Source organism: Manacus vitellinus, unplaced genomic scaffold (assembly GCF_001715985.3).
Source record: "Manacus vitellinus isolate BGI_N305 unplaced genomic scaffold, ASM171598v3 scaffold_23_pilon, whole genome shotgun sequence".
Taxonomy (NCBI): domain Eukaryota; kingdom Metazoa; phylum Chordata; class Aves; order Passeriformes; family Pipridae; genus Manacus; species Manacus vitellinus.
The window spans coordinates 10813792-10831741 of NW_021939718.1; the positions used below are offsets into that span (position 1 = coordinate 10813792).

General features: G+C 36.9%; 1 protein-coding gene across 1 annotated transcript in view; it reads left to right on the forward strand.

Moving 5' to 3' along the window:
* Positions 1-17950, forward strand: part of EDIL3 (EGF like repeats and discoidin domains 3) — a 224243-nt gene that overhangs the window by 152250 nt on the left and 54043 nt on the right. Inside the window, exon 6 of the mRNA XM_008923074.2 lies at positions 3832-4013. Within this exon, the coding sequence (XP_008921322.1) occupies positions 3832-4013 (182 nt within the window). The remainder of the gene's footprint in view (positions 1-3831; positions 4014-17950) is intronic.

The following is a 17950-nucleotide window of genomic DNA, read 5'->3' on the forward strand; positions in this document are numbered from 1 at the left end:
AGACCTAATTAAGTTTGAGATTGTATAAGAATCCTTCAAGGCAGGTTTATAACCATTGCTGTCTTCATGTGAGTTGGTGGGGAATCTTAGGAGAACTGGAAAGATTCACTTTTCCTATGTTATTAACTTTTCCCATGTTATTAGCTTTTCCCATCATTCCCTGGATCCACTCCCATTCACTTAGTTGTTGATATCTTTGCATTCTGTTACCTCCATGGACAGTGAGTTTTTATGGATATAGGATATAAAGTAAATTGTGTTTGATGAGAACAGGAGAAGCCTTAAAGGTGTTTTATTTAGTGCATAAGAGTAATTGTCACTGTGGGATTAAAACCAGTATTACATGAGTTAGTATCTTGCTTTTTAATGACACTTAAACAAAAGTTCCAGATGACAAAATCTTCCTTGTGAATCTGTATAATGAACCTGTCAGGCAGCTTTTTATTGCTTTTTAATTTATTTTTTTTAATCTTTCTTGCATCAAGTGTATTGTCATACTCCAATGTGTCAGCATTAACTAATAAAAATGGGCTTTTTTATTTAGTAACTAATGTTGACCAGTCTAAATTGCAAACTTTAGTGATACTATTATTTGTCAAGCTGTCATGACTTTTGTTAAATGAACTATGGATTTAATAGAAGTAGGGATATAACAATAAAATATAATCCAGCTGTACTTGCTTAAAATATGCATCTCAGTTTTCCTTAAAAAAGAAACAATCTGAAAAAGCTGTCATTGCTTGTTTTCTTCATTGTTAGTGGTCAATGGTATATCACAGCTCTTAAACACTTAGAGAAATAATTGATACCTTAACTTGAAGATAAGTATTGTTTGTGTCTGAAATTTAATATCTTATGCAGAACCTAGTCTGTAACCAGTCCTTTACAGATAAAACATTTGATGGAACCAGAGATAAGTCATTCATCTGAGAGTTTTCAGGAAAGGTGAATTTCTTGCAAATTTAAAGAGTAGTAGCCCCATTAGAGTTTTTATAAGAAGAAAGAATGACTTGCTAATCTAGTGCAGTATTTGGAAGAAATTAATGAGCATATGGCTAAGAGAAGTCCATTTGCTGTGGTATTTGACTATCCAAAAATGTGTTCAATATTTCATTTTAACTGATAAAATAAAGTAAATTGAAAGGTTTTCTTGCTGAATACTGTCTGATTCAAATAAAGACCTAAAGGATGAGTAAAGGGGCATGTATAACAGTGGTAGAGCTTACTCACAGTATCCTAATAAAACTTCTGCTGAAGTCCTGGTTGTTGAATAAATTTAAAAAATACCAAAAAGTTCTGATTTAAGAAATGTACTTATAATTATAATATTGTTTAGAAATTATTATCCAGTCTCGTACTTCCTACACATCACATGTTGTAATGCCTGAACTGAACACCAAAATATCTCTAACGTGGTGGTTGTAACTTTTAAGAGTGGTAAATTTTGTGTTTAACTCACATTGAAAAAGTCACAAACATGACAAACCATGACTGGAGCTGCAATGAAAATAAGGAGCTTGTACAATGAAGTGCCTATTCCCTGAAGGTAGAGATTTGCTTTGAATTTCAGGAATAATCCTCTTAATGATAAGGAAGATAAACACTTCTGAGCATATATGGTCAAAGTAAGAGTTAAGTGCTGTACTTGGTAATTAAACTGCCTTCAATTTGGAAAGGAAAATTCAACTTTCTCTTGTAAGGATTTCACACTTTTCAAAAAATTTTTAATGCATCTCAAACAAGAGATGTACTAACTAACACACCTAACACCTTCAACGTCTCCTTTTTAATGTCCCCTTGGAGACCTCTCCTGCTTTCTCACATCTCTGTTTTTTAATAATTATCAATCTATGACTGCAGCTGTTAAGGGTGGTTAATTTCATACATGTATCCTGTGTGCGTTGTGGGCTGCACATACACATAGACACATCTGTGTGCATTTCTTTTCCATTATGGAATAGCAAGGGTATTTTAATAAGTAAATACAGGAAACTTTTGAAGATATACACTTTCCTTAAAAAACTAAAGTTGTTTACCTCTGACTTGCGAGCAGATATAGCAGTTCATATGCCAAAGAATTTTGTTCTACTTCAATGGAAATATTTCAGAGGCAGAGCTAAGACTTGGAATAGGTCTTTCAGTTCTTAAGTAACAGCGTGATGAAAATACAATGACGAATAACACTTTTCCAACATATATGGGCTTTTTGAATACACTCTATATTGAGCCTGCCTGTGCTGGTGACAAAGGATTTGTTTTCTTGTGGCACTACTGCACACCTGGCACAGCAATGGGAGAGAGCTGTGTGTTGTCATGTTCTGAGCACCATTATTAGTCAAGTGCTGCATGCAAAGCCTTTATTGTTGGCTGATAAAGAAGAGTAGATTCTAGCCCAGCTTCATGGAATGTTAAAAATATGTGTGAAATCACAGTGTGGTGCAAGTCAGTCATTAATTTCAGTGGGGCCAGGATTTCATTTAGGAATATCCTGGAAGTTTTATCCAGGCTTTACGTTGAAGGATCACACCCTGAACCCCACCCTTATGGGAGGTTTGGTTTACCTTTTTTCAAAGCACCAGTAAGTGCTTGTTCATGGCACTTCCTCCACAATCAGCTTAAAACGTCAGTTTAGTTTATATTTTTCTCCATCACCAGTGACACACAGTACCTGGGGACTGTGCTACCAGTGGCTCCCTGCACTGTCTCCCTGGCAAGAGGAGCAAATTGCAACAGTCACTTTTTCTTCTCTGTGCCTTTAAATTAATGAGGAATTAAATTATTTGTGACTTTCTACCCACATGGGCATTTCAGAGTTCATTCTTGGGTACTACTTGAGGTGAAACACTGCAAGGTTCCTGAGGAGATCTGAAATGTGGGTAAACATCTGTCATGTGGTACCAAAAATTGACAAAGTGCAGTTGACCTACAAAGCAGAAGATCTTTTGGACAACAGACAAATATTGGATGCCAGAATAATTCCTGAATTTACCTTCTCTTTAGATTCTGCATTGGAATTGAGTAAAGAAAAATCTCATTTACTTGGAACTGGTTGGGGGTGTTGAATAGTAGATAGACTGACAATAAATTTGTATACAATGAATTTTCAACATTTTCTCAGTTTGGATTGTTCACAATAACTGAGTGTTTTTCTTCCTGTACTCAAATGGAGTGGCTTCAGAAAACAATGTTAGCAGAATTATCTTGATTTTCTAAAATCTTATGTCTACAAGTATTTCTGGTGAATAAATTAATGATGAATACCACACATGAAATTATGAACACCGGGACATTACAGTCAAGTACACACTTAGTGTTTGCTGATTAAATGTATAAGACTGTTAAATATTTTTGGTGTAACTGAACAATAATGTGTCTAGTTTCCTATTTCTAAAAAAACCCAGCAATAACAATTTGTGGTATGTTGGCTAAATGCTAACCTCTGGGACAAGAGCAGCAATATGGAACTTGGCAGTAATTGCAGAATTTTAAATTTGCTTTTAGCAATCATTTCAATATTTGAATCTGAGGATTGGTTTTTTTAATTGTGTCCACAAAACTCAAACTCTCAACTCTTCAGATAGAGCAAACTAAAAGCTTAATCCATTACATTAATTTTACAAGGAGAACAGTTAATTACCAGAAGTATTTTTTACATTTTTTTTTTAATTTCTGCAAAAACAAGATTAGTTGAGTATTTTAAATTCCTTCTAAGGTGTGTTTGGCATGACTTTTTGGATCTATTTCTATGCTATTGCAATTACAGCCACTTGGGGCTCAGAAGAGTTGATCATTTGAGTTGCATTCATTTCTTTTTTCCTTTTGCATTTGCAGGATGCTCTGGCCCGCTAGGGATAGAAGGAGGGATTGTGTCAAACCAACAAATCACTGCATCATCCACCCATCGAGCTCTTTTTGGCCTCCAGAAATGGTACCCATACTATGCACGGCTTAATAAGAAGGGTCTTGTGAATGCCTGGACTGCTGCAGAGAATGACAGATGGCCATGGATTCAGGTAACAGATGGAGCTGAGGGGGAAAAAAATCTCCTTGACTCAATTGCCAGTGTCACTTAAGAAACTGATGAAGACAAGTGGTTAATGAACAGCTAGATTCTTATTCACTGTCAGAAACGTGGCCTAGGCTAAAAGGGACTATTTAGTTGCAAAACAGTGATAATCTTGATTTTACAAAAGCACGAATCTTTTTATTTAAAAATGTGCATGTGTTCCTTTGTGGCTCTAAATGGGGAAAGCAGGTTTATAAAGGCTGCTTTCAAAGAAGCTACTTTCCACAGATGTTACATTTAGTAGTTGGGTCCTTAGAAGCATATCACAGCAATATCTCACGGTGCAGATGTCTTGATATGTGCAGTCTTCTGTGGGCATCTTTCTAGAGAGCTTTAATGTGGTTTTGGCTGTACCAGAGCCTGCAGGAAGAGCTGGTCCTCTCTGCTGAGCTGCGCTGGGTACACAGGTTAAGTATCATCTGCATCGTAATGGAAGTAACAAGAAGTGTTTTAATTAAGGCTGGAACAGCTGTTAGTTCAGCCACATCCATGGGGCTGAAAAATACAGATTTTCTCATTCCCACTCAAGGGTGTTATTGCTGGAATGATTCAAATGGCGGTACCCTCACTGTGAACTGGATTTCTCTGTGCCCAACAAATTATTTCAGTGGAAGCAGTGAATATGAAGTCCTGTGGCAGTATTTTAATGAAGATAATGATTATCTAGTGATTGCTGTAGCTCTTTGCTTTTATGAGGTTTTCATGATATATGAATTGGCCTAAGCTTTGGCAATTTCAGCTGTTGGTTAATAAAGGTTAGTAAGTTAGATACTTAAGGGAAAACCTTTTGCATTAATTGGGATCGTCGATACGTGAAGAGGATGCTTCCCTTCCGGTGAACATAGGATTTAGCTAAACATGGTATTTGAGCATCTTGTCTGTCAGCACTAAGTTGAACTGTCCATAATGTCTCTCAGGTGTGTCAGACACACTCTACTCCAAGTTACCTTTATGAGCATGTCATAATATTTGTCACATTCAAGTTTTTGTCCTGACTACCACTCATGATTTTTCCTGAGCGGCTCTGGGGAAAAAGCACAAGGGATTACCTGTTCATTTTTCTCGTTTGGAGAGCAGACACAAAGTGCTGTTTGATGAAGTTTTCTGGAACTGGGGTGATGAGAGTGCTGAATTTTGTCAGTTCTGGAAAACAAAGCCAGTGTTACTATTTGTTATTTATTGCAGAGTGAAAACACAAAGGCCCTTCAATGTATCTTAAGTCAGTTTTCATCCGTAAAGACCAGAGGGGTTAGGAAGTCTAAAATTTATACATTGAGAAAGAACTGGAAAAAGTAAGGCTAAGGGACTCAGACAGAATTATTTCCGCAGGAGCAGAAAGCTAATGTGACTTTAATGGATAATGAAAATGTCAGCATTACAGTAGCTTTTGGGCTTCTTTAGAGAATGGGCTTTATTAAATGAGCTGGGGAAAAAAATTCAAAATCATTTAGCACTGAACTTCATCTTTTTCTGGGAGATGAACTGGATGGGCATGTCTGATGGTCTCACGCTTCTACTGATGTTTACACTCGTCAAAGCCGCAACCCACAGTGGAGGCAGCTCCCAGACCCCTGTGCAGGTGTGTATCCAAACCAGACTTGGGTCTGCCTTGGGCTTTGCTCCCAGGAAAATCTTCCCTTTCCTCTTACCTGGGAGGGACACTGGGCTGATGGAGAAAATGTGTCTATAAATCTCAGCCCACGGCATCAGATCTGAACAATTTGTTCTTTTTTTTTTGGAGTCAATGGATCAAATCTAAGTAATCCCTATTCCATACAGGTTATTCTGTAATTTTGACAACTATAGTGTGTAAGGATTTTCTAGAAGCGTTAAGTGGTATGATTAATGTATTCTAAGCAACAAGCAGTTCCTTTTTTTTCTTCTCACTTTTCTTGCATAATAAACTTGGTCTATAATTTTCACAAAACCTGCCAAATATTTTTTCTATTTTTATTTTTTATTTTTTTTTTAGTTCCCAGCAAAATTAAAAGTACTCTGTAATTTCAGAAGAGAGCTTTAAATCTTAACAGGATTTCTTTCTTTCCATTTCTGAAGACTTTTCTCTTTAAAACACCTGGGACCATAAAATATGGAATTTTTAGGGGAATTATACTTGTAGGGAAAAAAGGGCTTTTTAGTGTTCTGCAGGAACCCTGTTTTGATTTGGCAAGGGAACAGAGCTCCACACACTCACACTTTATACACTGCATAGTAATTCTTTACATCAGAGAACTGTTCTTCAAGCATAAAATGAGCTCTAAGAGACAAAAACTGCCTGACCCTTATGTGGATGAACAGTTTCTGTTGAGGGAAGAGGAGAAGCAGAAATCCTACAACTTGTTTTTGCACAGGTTCTGTGGTAGCCAGGGAGACACTTCATCAACGTTTGTGGAGGGTTGCAAAACAGTCAACCCGCTCTTGATTTGGGCTAAATTACCAGCTATCTTCCTTCTGGTCTGGTGGGAGAAAAAAACCTCTGACAAGTACCTACTTGAGTTTTTACTTTATGCTGTCACCAGCTCCTCCCCAGACCCTACTGTGAGCAGCCTGCACATGGATCTTTTCCGTGCTGCTCCCAGTGACAAAGAAGCTGGTCCACAGGAAAGCATGAAAAATGGTGTACATGTTTGGCAGAGATAAAGTGGGAAAAGTTACAAAATCAGAAAGTCTCTTTTTGGGAAATGTAAATGAACATTTAGCTTAGTGAACCTGAAGCAATAACCTGTTCTTGTAGTTTCCAGTGCTAGATAAATTCTAGGGGAAACTGTGTATAATTGGCAAAGTCAGGCAAAGTATGATTATGTGCAGGTCTGTAGCTATTTTTGCCTTGATCCATCATTATCAATTTTCTTTATCATTTAATTTCTTTATTTATATGCAGCCTGGCAAATAAAAGGTTTGAGTGCTTTGCTTAAAACTCACTTGTAATAAGTGCATAGCTTTTTTGCTCTAATCTTTCAGGTGTCTGATATACATGAATTAGTATTCAATTTCATTTTCCTGCATTCTCCCAATGAACTGAAAATTGAAATTACCATTTTAAATTTACACTCTCAGAATGTAATTAGTAATGGCACTACAATGCTTGTAATTGGCTTGTGATTTAAAGGGTCAATGTCCATGGTTTCAAAAGAAAATTAAAGTCAGTCATACCTGCCTTTTAAAGTTCTGCTGGCCTCTGTTTCTCCTCACAATTTGGCTGGAATAAAACAGCACCTGTGTTCTGCTTACCACTTTCTTAGTGGTATTAAAATCCCGTGCTTTTATTGATGCCAATATTTTGCCCCCAGAAAGGCATGAACAGAAAAACTGCTTAGAGACAAAGTTTGTAGCCTTAAGTAGCGAGGTATGTTTATTTCACGGGCCTCCGGAGTGCCCGGGGAACGGTCAGGTTGTCCTGGAAAAACCGCTCCACCTTCCCGGTGAAATTACAGGATTTTTTACAATTTTTACGAGTGATTGCAACATATTTACATACATATTCATATAATTGCAACATCTAGTTATAATATTCATAATAGGCGGAGTCTAGGCGGAGTCTGTGGTGTGGTCTTCAATTTAGGGAGAATCTAGGAGGGTCGTTCCTGTTCTTCATCCTTATGAGGCCCTGGCCCAGCCTCCATCATCTTCATGATCTTTTCAACTTTCTTGGTTTTGGCAGACTCCATGGTGAATTTTGCAAGATTCTTAGACCCAAGCCCCCATTTCGCCCCTTATCTTACTTAAGTTAGGTGTGTGTGCATTCTTCCAGTGCACAGTACCACCTAATCTCTAAGTTCTGGCAGTACATCCTAGCTAAGTATTGGCAAATTCTTTGTGCTCTTGTTTATACCTATATTCTGATTTTAACTCTCTACCTTCTTTCTAGGCCTTGTCTGGCCTCATTATTTTTCATTACTTTGTCCTGAAATATAACCAAAATGGTCACTTTACCTTGTCCAGTAATGAGTCATTTTTGTCAACTCTTTTTTTAAAAGCAGCATTTTCTCTTTTCTCTTTTATCCTTTTGCATTTGTGGCTTTAAAATATGTTGGTTTGTTTCATCCTGATTTCACTTCATCCCTACTTATTCCTTGCACACATCTTTGTTTTTATATTATTTTTTTTTTTTTATTTAAGGCAGTATGAATCAGAATAGATATCTCCATGGTCAGGATTGTTGATTCTGTTATGTCTGTATCATATCCAAAATCATGAATCGTGAAGAGGATCCCTGCCTATAGGGTGGGGTTTTTTGTTTGTTTTGGTTTTTTTTAAGAGACTACCACCTCTTCTTTTTAAGTATTTTGTGGTCTTTTGGACATGGAAATTGTTTTTACAAGGTGTTAACCCACAGCCACCGCAGATTTGAGCACACCCTACATTTAGAGAATATTAAGAAAATGCACTTACTACAGTGTACCCTGCCATTGTGTAAGAGATGTGATTGAACACCTGAACTGTTGTGGGAGACTGTTGGATACAAATGTTAGTTATTAAATAGAATAATAAGAAATCTATTTTGTTATCTTTCATTAAAATAGCATAAACTCTTTCTCTAGAGACATCAGTGTGATTACGAATGGGTTTTTAAACAAAATATTCAAACATTTATTTTATTATTTTGATAAGTAGAAGGACTCATTTACAAAACAGCTGGACTGCTTGGTTTGGTTGCAGAATCAAAAAGGGGAAGTAAAGTTAGTTCAGGTTGAGTAGTTAGCTTTTTTCCTCTAGTTTTTATTGAATACAAGAATATCCAAAATAATTGAGTTTGGGATTTTTTTCTCCTCCAAGAATTCATCCCTTTCCAGGTCTATTTCACATTTTTGTTCTTTTCTAGGGTCAGTTTTTAAAAGTCAAATGTAATTTCAAAAGGGAAATCTAGAAGTCTTATTTAGAATATATGAAAACAGCATTCTAATTCTTGCCTTTTTCTAATTTATTACCTAAATGGCTTTTCTAAAACTATGTGCTGAGTTTCAGATGAAACTTTATATTCTGAGATACAATAGTTTGATCAAAAAGGTGTCTAACTTCTAATTGGTAATTTCAATATATTTGCATTCCATTCCAAAATAAAACACATTGTGTTCATTTACTTTTACCTGCTCATTGCACTTGTTGTAAATAATATTTTTTGCTTTTTTCAATAATTTTTCACAGTTTAAATAAAACTTTTTCACCGTGTTTCTTGAAACTGTAAGTAAATAATCTTCCTGCAGAGATTGTTAATAAAAACAGGTGATCTGGGATGGAAAGGAATCTACTCCAGCAGCTTCAGGGCAAAATATTTCCAAAACTTCTGCCTAATTTAGAATTACTTTATTTAGTGTTTTGTTGTTATTGTTTGTGGGTTTGTTGTTTTTCTGTTTAGTTGGTTTCTTTTTTGGTTTTGGTTTTTTGACGTGATTACTGTCAACGCTTTTTTTAAAAAAGCCTAAATATACTGTAATATTATTTCTGGTAGGTAGATTTATATTTTTATTCTGTCTTATTTTGGTTTTTACACAACTGTCTCCACACCACTTTTGGTTTCAATTCCACTTCTGGTGCTCAGCCTCACAATTTTGGGGCTTGCAGTCCCATGGTATAATTAGATCTGTGACTATGAATATCACCAACCTAATCATAACTAGTGTAACACAAAAAAAAAGTACTTGTAATAGAAACTTTCTAGGTTCCATCATTGTTACCCTCAAGCAGGAAGCCATAAAGTACTGGGTGTTTTTTTAATCTAAAAAAAAAGGCAAGGAAAAAAAGATTAACAGCTTCCTCATCAAGAGCTTCCAAAGAGCAAGTATACACCAGGTGATAGCCATTTGCTAATGAAATGATAAAACCGAAAATACACAGAGGTCTTGCAGAACATTCATTCAGACATCTGTTGATGAGAGCTCTAAGCAAACTACCATCTGTCAAACCATTCATTTTGTCAAAGTTCATTTCTGTGTTCATGAGTACTGTTGTATCAGCCTCCAAAAATACCTGTTGTCACAGCTTAAATGTTTAATATTACTTAATATAGCTCTCATCTTGGTATAATGTGGCCAGTGAACCTTATGACACACAATGTCAGAGTCATTGCGTATAGTGATGCCCACCACATAGGAAGACTTCACCTGCTAAGTTAAACGCTGAAAAAACTGTTAAAAGTTTTTTGTCAATACTCCAATATTTGACTTAATATCATTGAAGAATTTCCTTGGAGGATATTGAAGAGTGTCAGTAAGTCCCTGAAAGCCCTTGACAGTAGAGAACAGAAACTAATAATGCAAGTGCAGTTGACTTCTCTCAAAACTATCTGTGCAAGTTTAGAGCTGGCTTGTCACCAAGTCTCCAAAACTCAACAACAGAGCCTGGCTTCCCAGAGAGGGGAAAAAAAAAATCAAACATCCAAACTATAGCAATATACATATATATTACATATAAAATAGATATATACAGTGAGAATACTATGTACCTATAACCCCAGAAACCCCAAATAGCTTCCTGAAAGGGAAGAGAGGAACAGAGAAGGGAAAAAAACGACAAAAAAAGGATGAAAAGGGACAGAAACAAAGCAGGTATGCACAATCTAAAAACCCAGTAACCAGCAGACTAAAGAACTGGCAAAATCTCATCACTTCTCTTGAGAAAGCAGGACAGCCAGACCGCGGCCCAGCACTCTCCCCTCATGCGTGGCAGACAACAGCAGTCGATACAGGCCTCAACTTCAGATAAGCAAGACCATGAAGAGATCTACCGTTCTTGAACCTTGCCAGAAGAGAAGAGAGCGAGCTCTCTTATCTACACCTTATTTATACCCAATACTTTCTTGGTCGCTACCCTTGTTCCTTCCTGGTTACAAGCTGGTCTCCAGGAAGGCCTAGGGTGAAAACTATCACACTATCCCATCTTTGAACTGCAGGAGTTAGAAGAGGTGGTCAGCTAACCAAAGCCTGCCATAAATTCAGTGACTTCACTGAACTCAATACCAATGTCTGCTCTCAGTATCTGCACACTTAGCTTACAGGCCAAAAATATAATTTATGTACTCAAAGAAGGAGAGAAAACAAAAAGGACGGGGAACCTATTTCTTAGTGTAATCATCCATAAACTCCCTGGAGTCCTATATCTTGATATCTATTTCATATCATATCTCCCAGTTTCATTCCTCGTACACACAAATACCCATGCACAGACATATTCAAACAACTTTTGATTGAAGTTTCAGGTACACAAAATCAGTCAGTTCAGAGTCAGCATCCCCATTGCAACTGAGATTTGATGCTGTTGTGAACACATCCATCATGTGCTCTGTCACCCCGTGTACCAGCTCTCCTTAATTACTCCCTGTAATGTGGATGAAGGGCTGAAGCAACAGGACCTTTAAACACATTATTTCCTGCATCTGTGACACCATCCATTTCAGCTAAATACTTTTTTTTTCCCACATTTGCCATCCTGATATTAAAAACAACCAAACCAGAAAGTGGTAACACACTGAAATGAACAAGTGTGTCTCCACCTGGTTTCTTGCATCAGTAAAAATGGATGCCCCAGCACGTATGTGGTGGTGCTGTATGAGGATCAGAGTCCCCCTGTTTTGGGGACAGGATCTAAATCTGAAAGATGATACCATGTTGATAGATGATAGTCAAACAGGTCATCTTCTAAACAGTCCCTTTCAAAACTGGCTGAGCAAAGTAACTCTTAGTTACTTTCCTGCTAGACTTGACTTCTAGAAAAATGCTGTTTCAAGCTACCTCATTATAGCTTAGGTTCAGGAAACAAAAGTTCAAGAAAAAGTTAAATCATATGACAGTATATTAGAATTTTTTTTTTGGTGTGGTACAAGACATCTATATACAGAATCCCAGAATGGATCAGGCTGGAAGGGACCACCTCCCTGCTTCAGCAGAGTCATCCCTGATCTGCTGGAAATTTTCTTCCCAGTGCACCCCAACATCCCACTGGCCTTCTTAGCCATAAGGACTTGTGGCTGGGCAGGGACAGTTGGTTGTCCACCAGGACCCCCAGGTCCTTCTCTGCTAAAGTAAACTCATGCTCTTGGCCTCCCCTGGAAATGGCAGTGTGTGTTTGTCATCTCAAAGCCACTTAATTTCAGTCAATCATCAGTTCTATGGACTGAAAAATAGGAGCATATTTTAGTCTTATACTCTTAGAACATTATTCTTCCATGAGTGGTTTAGATAAAAAGACATTGTTCAAGCCTTGAGTCTTTCAAAGAGACTTTTCAAAAATTGTCTATCACAAAACCAAGAAATGTTTCATGTTTTCAATCTAATCTTTTCCCTGACAATTTCTGTAGGAAGAATTTTGAGGAAAAATACATAGAGAAATAAGGGAAGTCTCATGGAAGGGTAACTTTTAGTTATAGACAATAGATAGAGAAATTAATTTCTTTTGTCCTTTGATTCTTAATTACAAAAGACAATGAAAAATATTTTATGAGTATGTTTGTCATTATTCAACAAATACTCAGCCAAGTACTTTACACAAGATTCAGGAGACATTCATCATCTGAGCCAACCTTTTGTGCTCTGTAACATCTGAGGATGGAGAAATTGTTTGAGTGGCATAATCTTTTAATCTGTCACAAAACCATCTGTCCCCTGTGTGCTTACTGATCTAACTCGTCACTTCTCTTGTGTCCATCTCAAACCTTGGCCTCTCTCCCTGCACAACCAGTCTCATAGCAACTAACAGATTATTCTCAAAGATGGCAATATATGTGGGAAGGATTGTTTTCATACACTCTTGCTTTGCCACTTGTCTTTCTCCCACAAATTTTGTTGTGTTGTGGGCACAGTCTTAACAGTCCTAATTATGTGTAGCATTCCCATCTCAGTCAGAAGTACTAATTACATCTGCAACTTCAGCATCCTTTATAAACTGACAACCAAAAAACCCAACAGTGACTAGAAAAGACACTTACAGATATATGGGAAAAGCAAAAGGGTGGTATGGGCAAGGATAATAGGCTGCTGTGGTGACCAGGCTTATTGGAAAAGACAATTTTAAATAAGTAAACATTCATTAGGATGACTTTGACCATGGAAAAAAGGGAGTAAAGTTGTGTATTTTAATACAGGTTGTGCACCATTTGGGAGCACTATTATCACTTGCTGAGTTTATTCTGGTTGAGGAACTAAGTAGTTTCCCACTGTGTTGAGATAAGCTGGGAATGCGCAATGCTGTCTCACAGTAGGGATCTTACATGGACAGGGAACTCTGAACTCCTGCATGTTCCATGCTATTTCAGTTTTTGCTTTAGCCCCCATCTTTCAAAACTGAAGCAGATAATTTCTTCATCTGTGCAACAGACTTGTCATTTTCTGGCACATTTCCTCCTTACTTACCATCTGCTTACTTACCTGAGGGACATGGAGGGGTTCAGTCTGAGGAAAAGGAGGTTCAGAGGGGCCCTATTCTTTAAGATTCTTTAGGAGGAACTGACTCTTTTAGAAGTCTTCTAGACATTTTGAGGAAATTCTTTCCAGAAGACATTAGCATTCCAGAGACAGGAAGAGTATTCACAAGTTCAAAGTATATGAAGAAACTAATTATAGCAGTAAACAGCCTTGGTGTTTCTTAGCTAAGCTTAGATTTCAGATAGTTATTATTCATTTAATCAATACATTGGATGTCTTTTCAAACATTAATAATTCTATAATTCTATAATTTCTTGGTCTAAGAAGGTTCATAGGACCTAGATGAAGCCCAGTGAAATCAGATTTGGAAGTTTTTTCAGTTGTCCATTTTAGCTTTGAGAGAAGGTGTTATTTGTCACCAGAGTTGTCAGCAGAACGCATCTGCCAAAGTACCATAAAAGTAGATGGAAAGTATGTTAGAGAAAGTACCTCTGATATTTAAAATTATTGCACAACCATTTTCATTGTGATTTTAATATTGTACCTCATGAATTCACTTCTTTTCCCTGAAGAAGGGGGGTTTCATGTAGCATTAAAAGAAAAGTATCTGTTTGTTTCTGTGACCTGAGTCTGACATCCTGTCTTCTAAATCCTATTGATCAAAGCTATTTTACAAGGGGAAATACATACAGATATTTTCAGACATTCTTATTTACATATTCTTGGACTGATTCTTTAAGAAGTATTATAGACATTCTTGGGAAATTCTTTCCAGGAGACATTAGCATGCCAAAGACAAGAAGAGTATCCATAAGTTAAAATTATATGAAGAAACTAATACTAGCGATAAACGACCTTGGTGTTTCTTAGCTGACCTTAAATTTTAGATAGTTAATACTCATTTAATCAATATCTTGTAAATAAGATGAAATTTTGCAGGGCTATAAACCTCTGAAAGACAAGAGATTGATTATGGACCTCTTCTTGAGATGACAGTCTCCACATGCCAGTATTTGAATAATTCATGTCATCCAGTTAATTGCATTCATAACAACTACCTATGGGGACTAAAATAATGGCTTAATAGGAAGAAGCAATGGACTAAGCAGTTTTTATTCTGTCTAATTATGTAAGCTCTCTGAGGCATAAATTGAAAGTTCTCAACAAAAGGAAAATGAAATAGGTGTTTTTTGATAATTCCCATAACATATGTTCCTCCACATTAGCATTGCATGGGCCAAAAAGCTTTATATTTTTCTTTTCCATACAAGCAGGGTTTAACCTATATTCTGATCTTTTCACAGAGAGACAAATTAAATTAGTGGGTCAATTTGCGTCTCTGATTCAGCATGCCTAATTTGAAGTATGTAAATAAGTCTTGTTGAAGATGGCAAAGGTGATGAGTGGCTTTTAGGGGGTTGACTGGGGCTGAGATGTGGTTGAGTACAGTAAAGTTGTGTTTGTTATTACCTTGAGGTGTGACAGACTGAAAACAACACCATCAGGAGGATGAGTTTGCAGAGGATCTAATAGCAAAGTTATGAAAAGACTTTGCTGGACTCACATCCACTTAAATGACACAAAATCGTTTGGGATCAGAAACTTTTCTTTAAAGTATTTATATATTAAGTATATATATTATAAATATACACAGTAAAATATTTATATAAAGTAAATATATATTAAAGTATTTAATTTGTTTTTCCTCAGGTACAATTCCACAGTCACATTAGGAATTATTATTTGTAGCAAATGACCCTGTTAGTTCTCCTAGGCTATGAGAAGTCAATACTTTACATTGCACTGTGAACATTAAAAGGTAAAACATGTTGGCTTTTCTCCGTGTAGTTGTCCTCCTTCCAGCATGTCAGCAACAACTGTGGTGCTACCATGGATAAATCACTGTGTTAGCTGAGCTGGGCTCTAGTTAAAACATGTATCACTGCCACTGTACTGACTGCGTTAATGCCCTCAACTAAATTCAGAGCAGCTCTGCTGACGGTGCTGATTAGGAGAGTATCAAAAAGCCACAAACAGGCAAGATAGATGAATACCTTGTGCTCGGGTGTCAGCAGGACTTTGCAACAGGGGAGTCAATAGTAAGTGACCTGCTGCTACCTCCCCACTCCTTATCACGTACAAGTCCAACTCTGCAGTTCCTAACGTGGCATTAGGGTGAAACAGCAACATTCAGCCCTGTTCAGGGGCTCCAGAGCTTGGAGATTGATAAGGAAGCATGAGAGGGAGCTTTAAGACACACTGAATTTCGCAATATTGAAGGAATTTTCTCAGGTTGTTCCTGTCCTGAGTTTATTATAAACATTTCTATTGGCAAGTGTTCCTATATTTCACCACAAAATACTTCCATGGGTGCTTTCTATCTAACCTTATCAGAATTATGACTTTTAAAAAAAAAAGGAGACAAAAAATTAAACTTCAGTCCTTCAAAAACTGATGAGATCATCGGGGAAAGGTTGTTTTAATGCCAGTATAACCTTGATTTCTTATTCAACCTTATTTTTGTAGGAGTAATGGTGAGTAGCAGTAAAAATATATTTACTTTGTGCTAGAAAAGGTGGCAAATTATTTATGGTAATGCTATTCTATCTCATAACTGAAACAGGTAAACACCCTAGTTCTCCATAAAATGTATTCTGTTTATGAATGTAAAACTACATATTAAGTCTCAAAGACCCAAGGTTTCATGAAGGTTTTAATTTGAGCATTTCTAGCAAGCTTGCTCTTATGGATTACTTCAGACAAACCTGTTTCATATGAGGTGTTAGTGGTGTTGTTACTAACAGCGTGATAACGGATGAGGGGAAAATGGTTATGTATTCTGTACAGGCGCATCAGATAGGATTTCTTCCTAGAGGCACTCTGTCTTCTCATCCCTCTTCTCTCCATTACGTAATCATATAGATAAGAGAGGTGCAACTGGGTGGGGTTTTTATTTTTTTTGTCAAGTATATAGCTTCTGCAAACTGAATATGCTGATATTTGACCGCAAATTGAAGAGGGGGATGAACATCTTCCACCTGCCCTGTCCCTAATCCCTACTGTTCTGTTTCATTCACATATTATGACAGTGAATTTTGTCTTTTTTTTTTTTACAGTTCTGAGGTTTGTTAAGCACACTGAGAAGTTATTCATGGTCTCTGTTTTTGGACTCCTTTGGATTCTTTAGAGAAAACAAGCTTCCACATTTAGTCCCAGCTACAAGTCAAGCTGCACACACAAATACAGATTTGCAGGACTGGCTCTGAATTGCCTTTGAAAATGGTGCATTGCAGTCAAAAACATTACTATACCATTGAAAATTGGCTAATAGATAATTAATCCTATAGAATCAGTGCTGACAGCAGTAAACATGGCTCACTGGTTACTTTTTCTCCTCCTTTTGGGAAAGACCATGACTCTGTAACCTGCTGGGATTGTCAAAGTTGTCTAATCACTGAGTTGGGAGGATTGGGCTGGCTGAAAGGAACGAGAATTGAAGACATTTCAGGGACTTCTTAAATTAATGGGAGTTGATTTTATTCCCCAGTTCTTGGTCACACCCTGCACTCTTGGGTGAATTAGGTCCCGTGGAAGTTACTGGACGCAGGAGACTCCTCTGAGCTGTTGCTTGAACAGGGGTCCATGAACAGAGGTCAAGTGTCAAGTCCGAATTCATTGCTCTCAAAATAACCCTAAATTTTAAGTAGGGCTGATAAAAGTGATCAGACTCTTATTTTTCTTTCTTCTTTATTTTCTTTAAGTAGATTCTTCAAATGTCTATGCAAGTATCTTCTTCTTACAATGTCTTTACTGTGCATTACTGCCTGAATTACTGGGGTAAACCTCTCAAAACACTATTGATCTTCCATCATCCTTGATTTTTGTCCTGTTCATTTAGGTAATGATAAAGGATCCTTAACAAGTAAATAAGCTATTACCTTTTCTGAAAAGATATGTTAAGCTCTTATTCTTGTCCTGGTGACTTTCACCTCTTTGTTTTAAAACACAGTCACCCGTGTAATTAAAATATATGACTTTCTATCTGAATCTGTTTTTCTTCTCAATGGCCACAGGAAAACAACTTTGGAAAACCTTTCACTGCTAAAAAAGGTAGTTCATATTTCTTCACAGCTTCCTACAGAAGTACATTAAGTAAGAAAGATTTCATCACCTGCTTCATTGTAGTCATTGCCACAGTTGTAATATTGCAATTTTTACTGTGCTCTGGCTTGAAAAATTTAAAACACATAAAAGAACCCAAAGACCCAAAGGGACAGTTAATTCCTGGTGTATCTGTATGCACTGAAAGGAGCTACCAGAGCTACCACGAACATGACATTAGTCTAGTGGGGACTTCTATATAAGCAAACCAAAGGTATCTGGAAGCATTTCACACACCTCCTTCACTGGGATTTTCCTTGGAGGATGGGTACTGATCAAGAATTCCTGTGAAAAGAAAGGTTCTCTTTGTATGTTTATCCGGATGTATATTAAATGATTATTTAAAAATTAGATTTTTTTTCTTTCA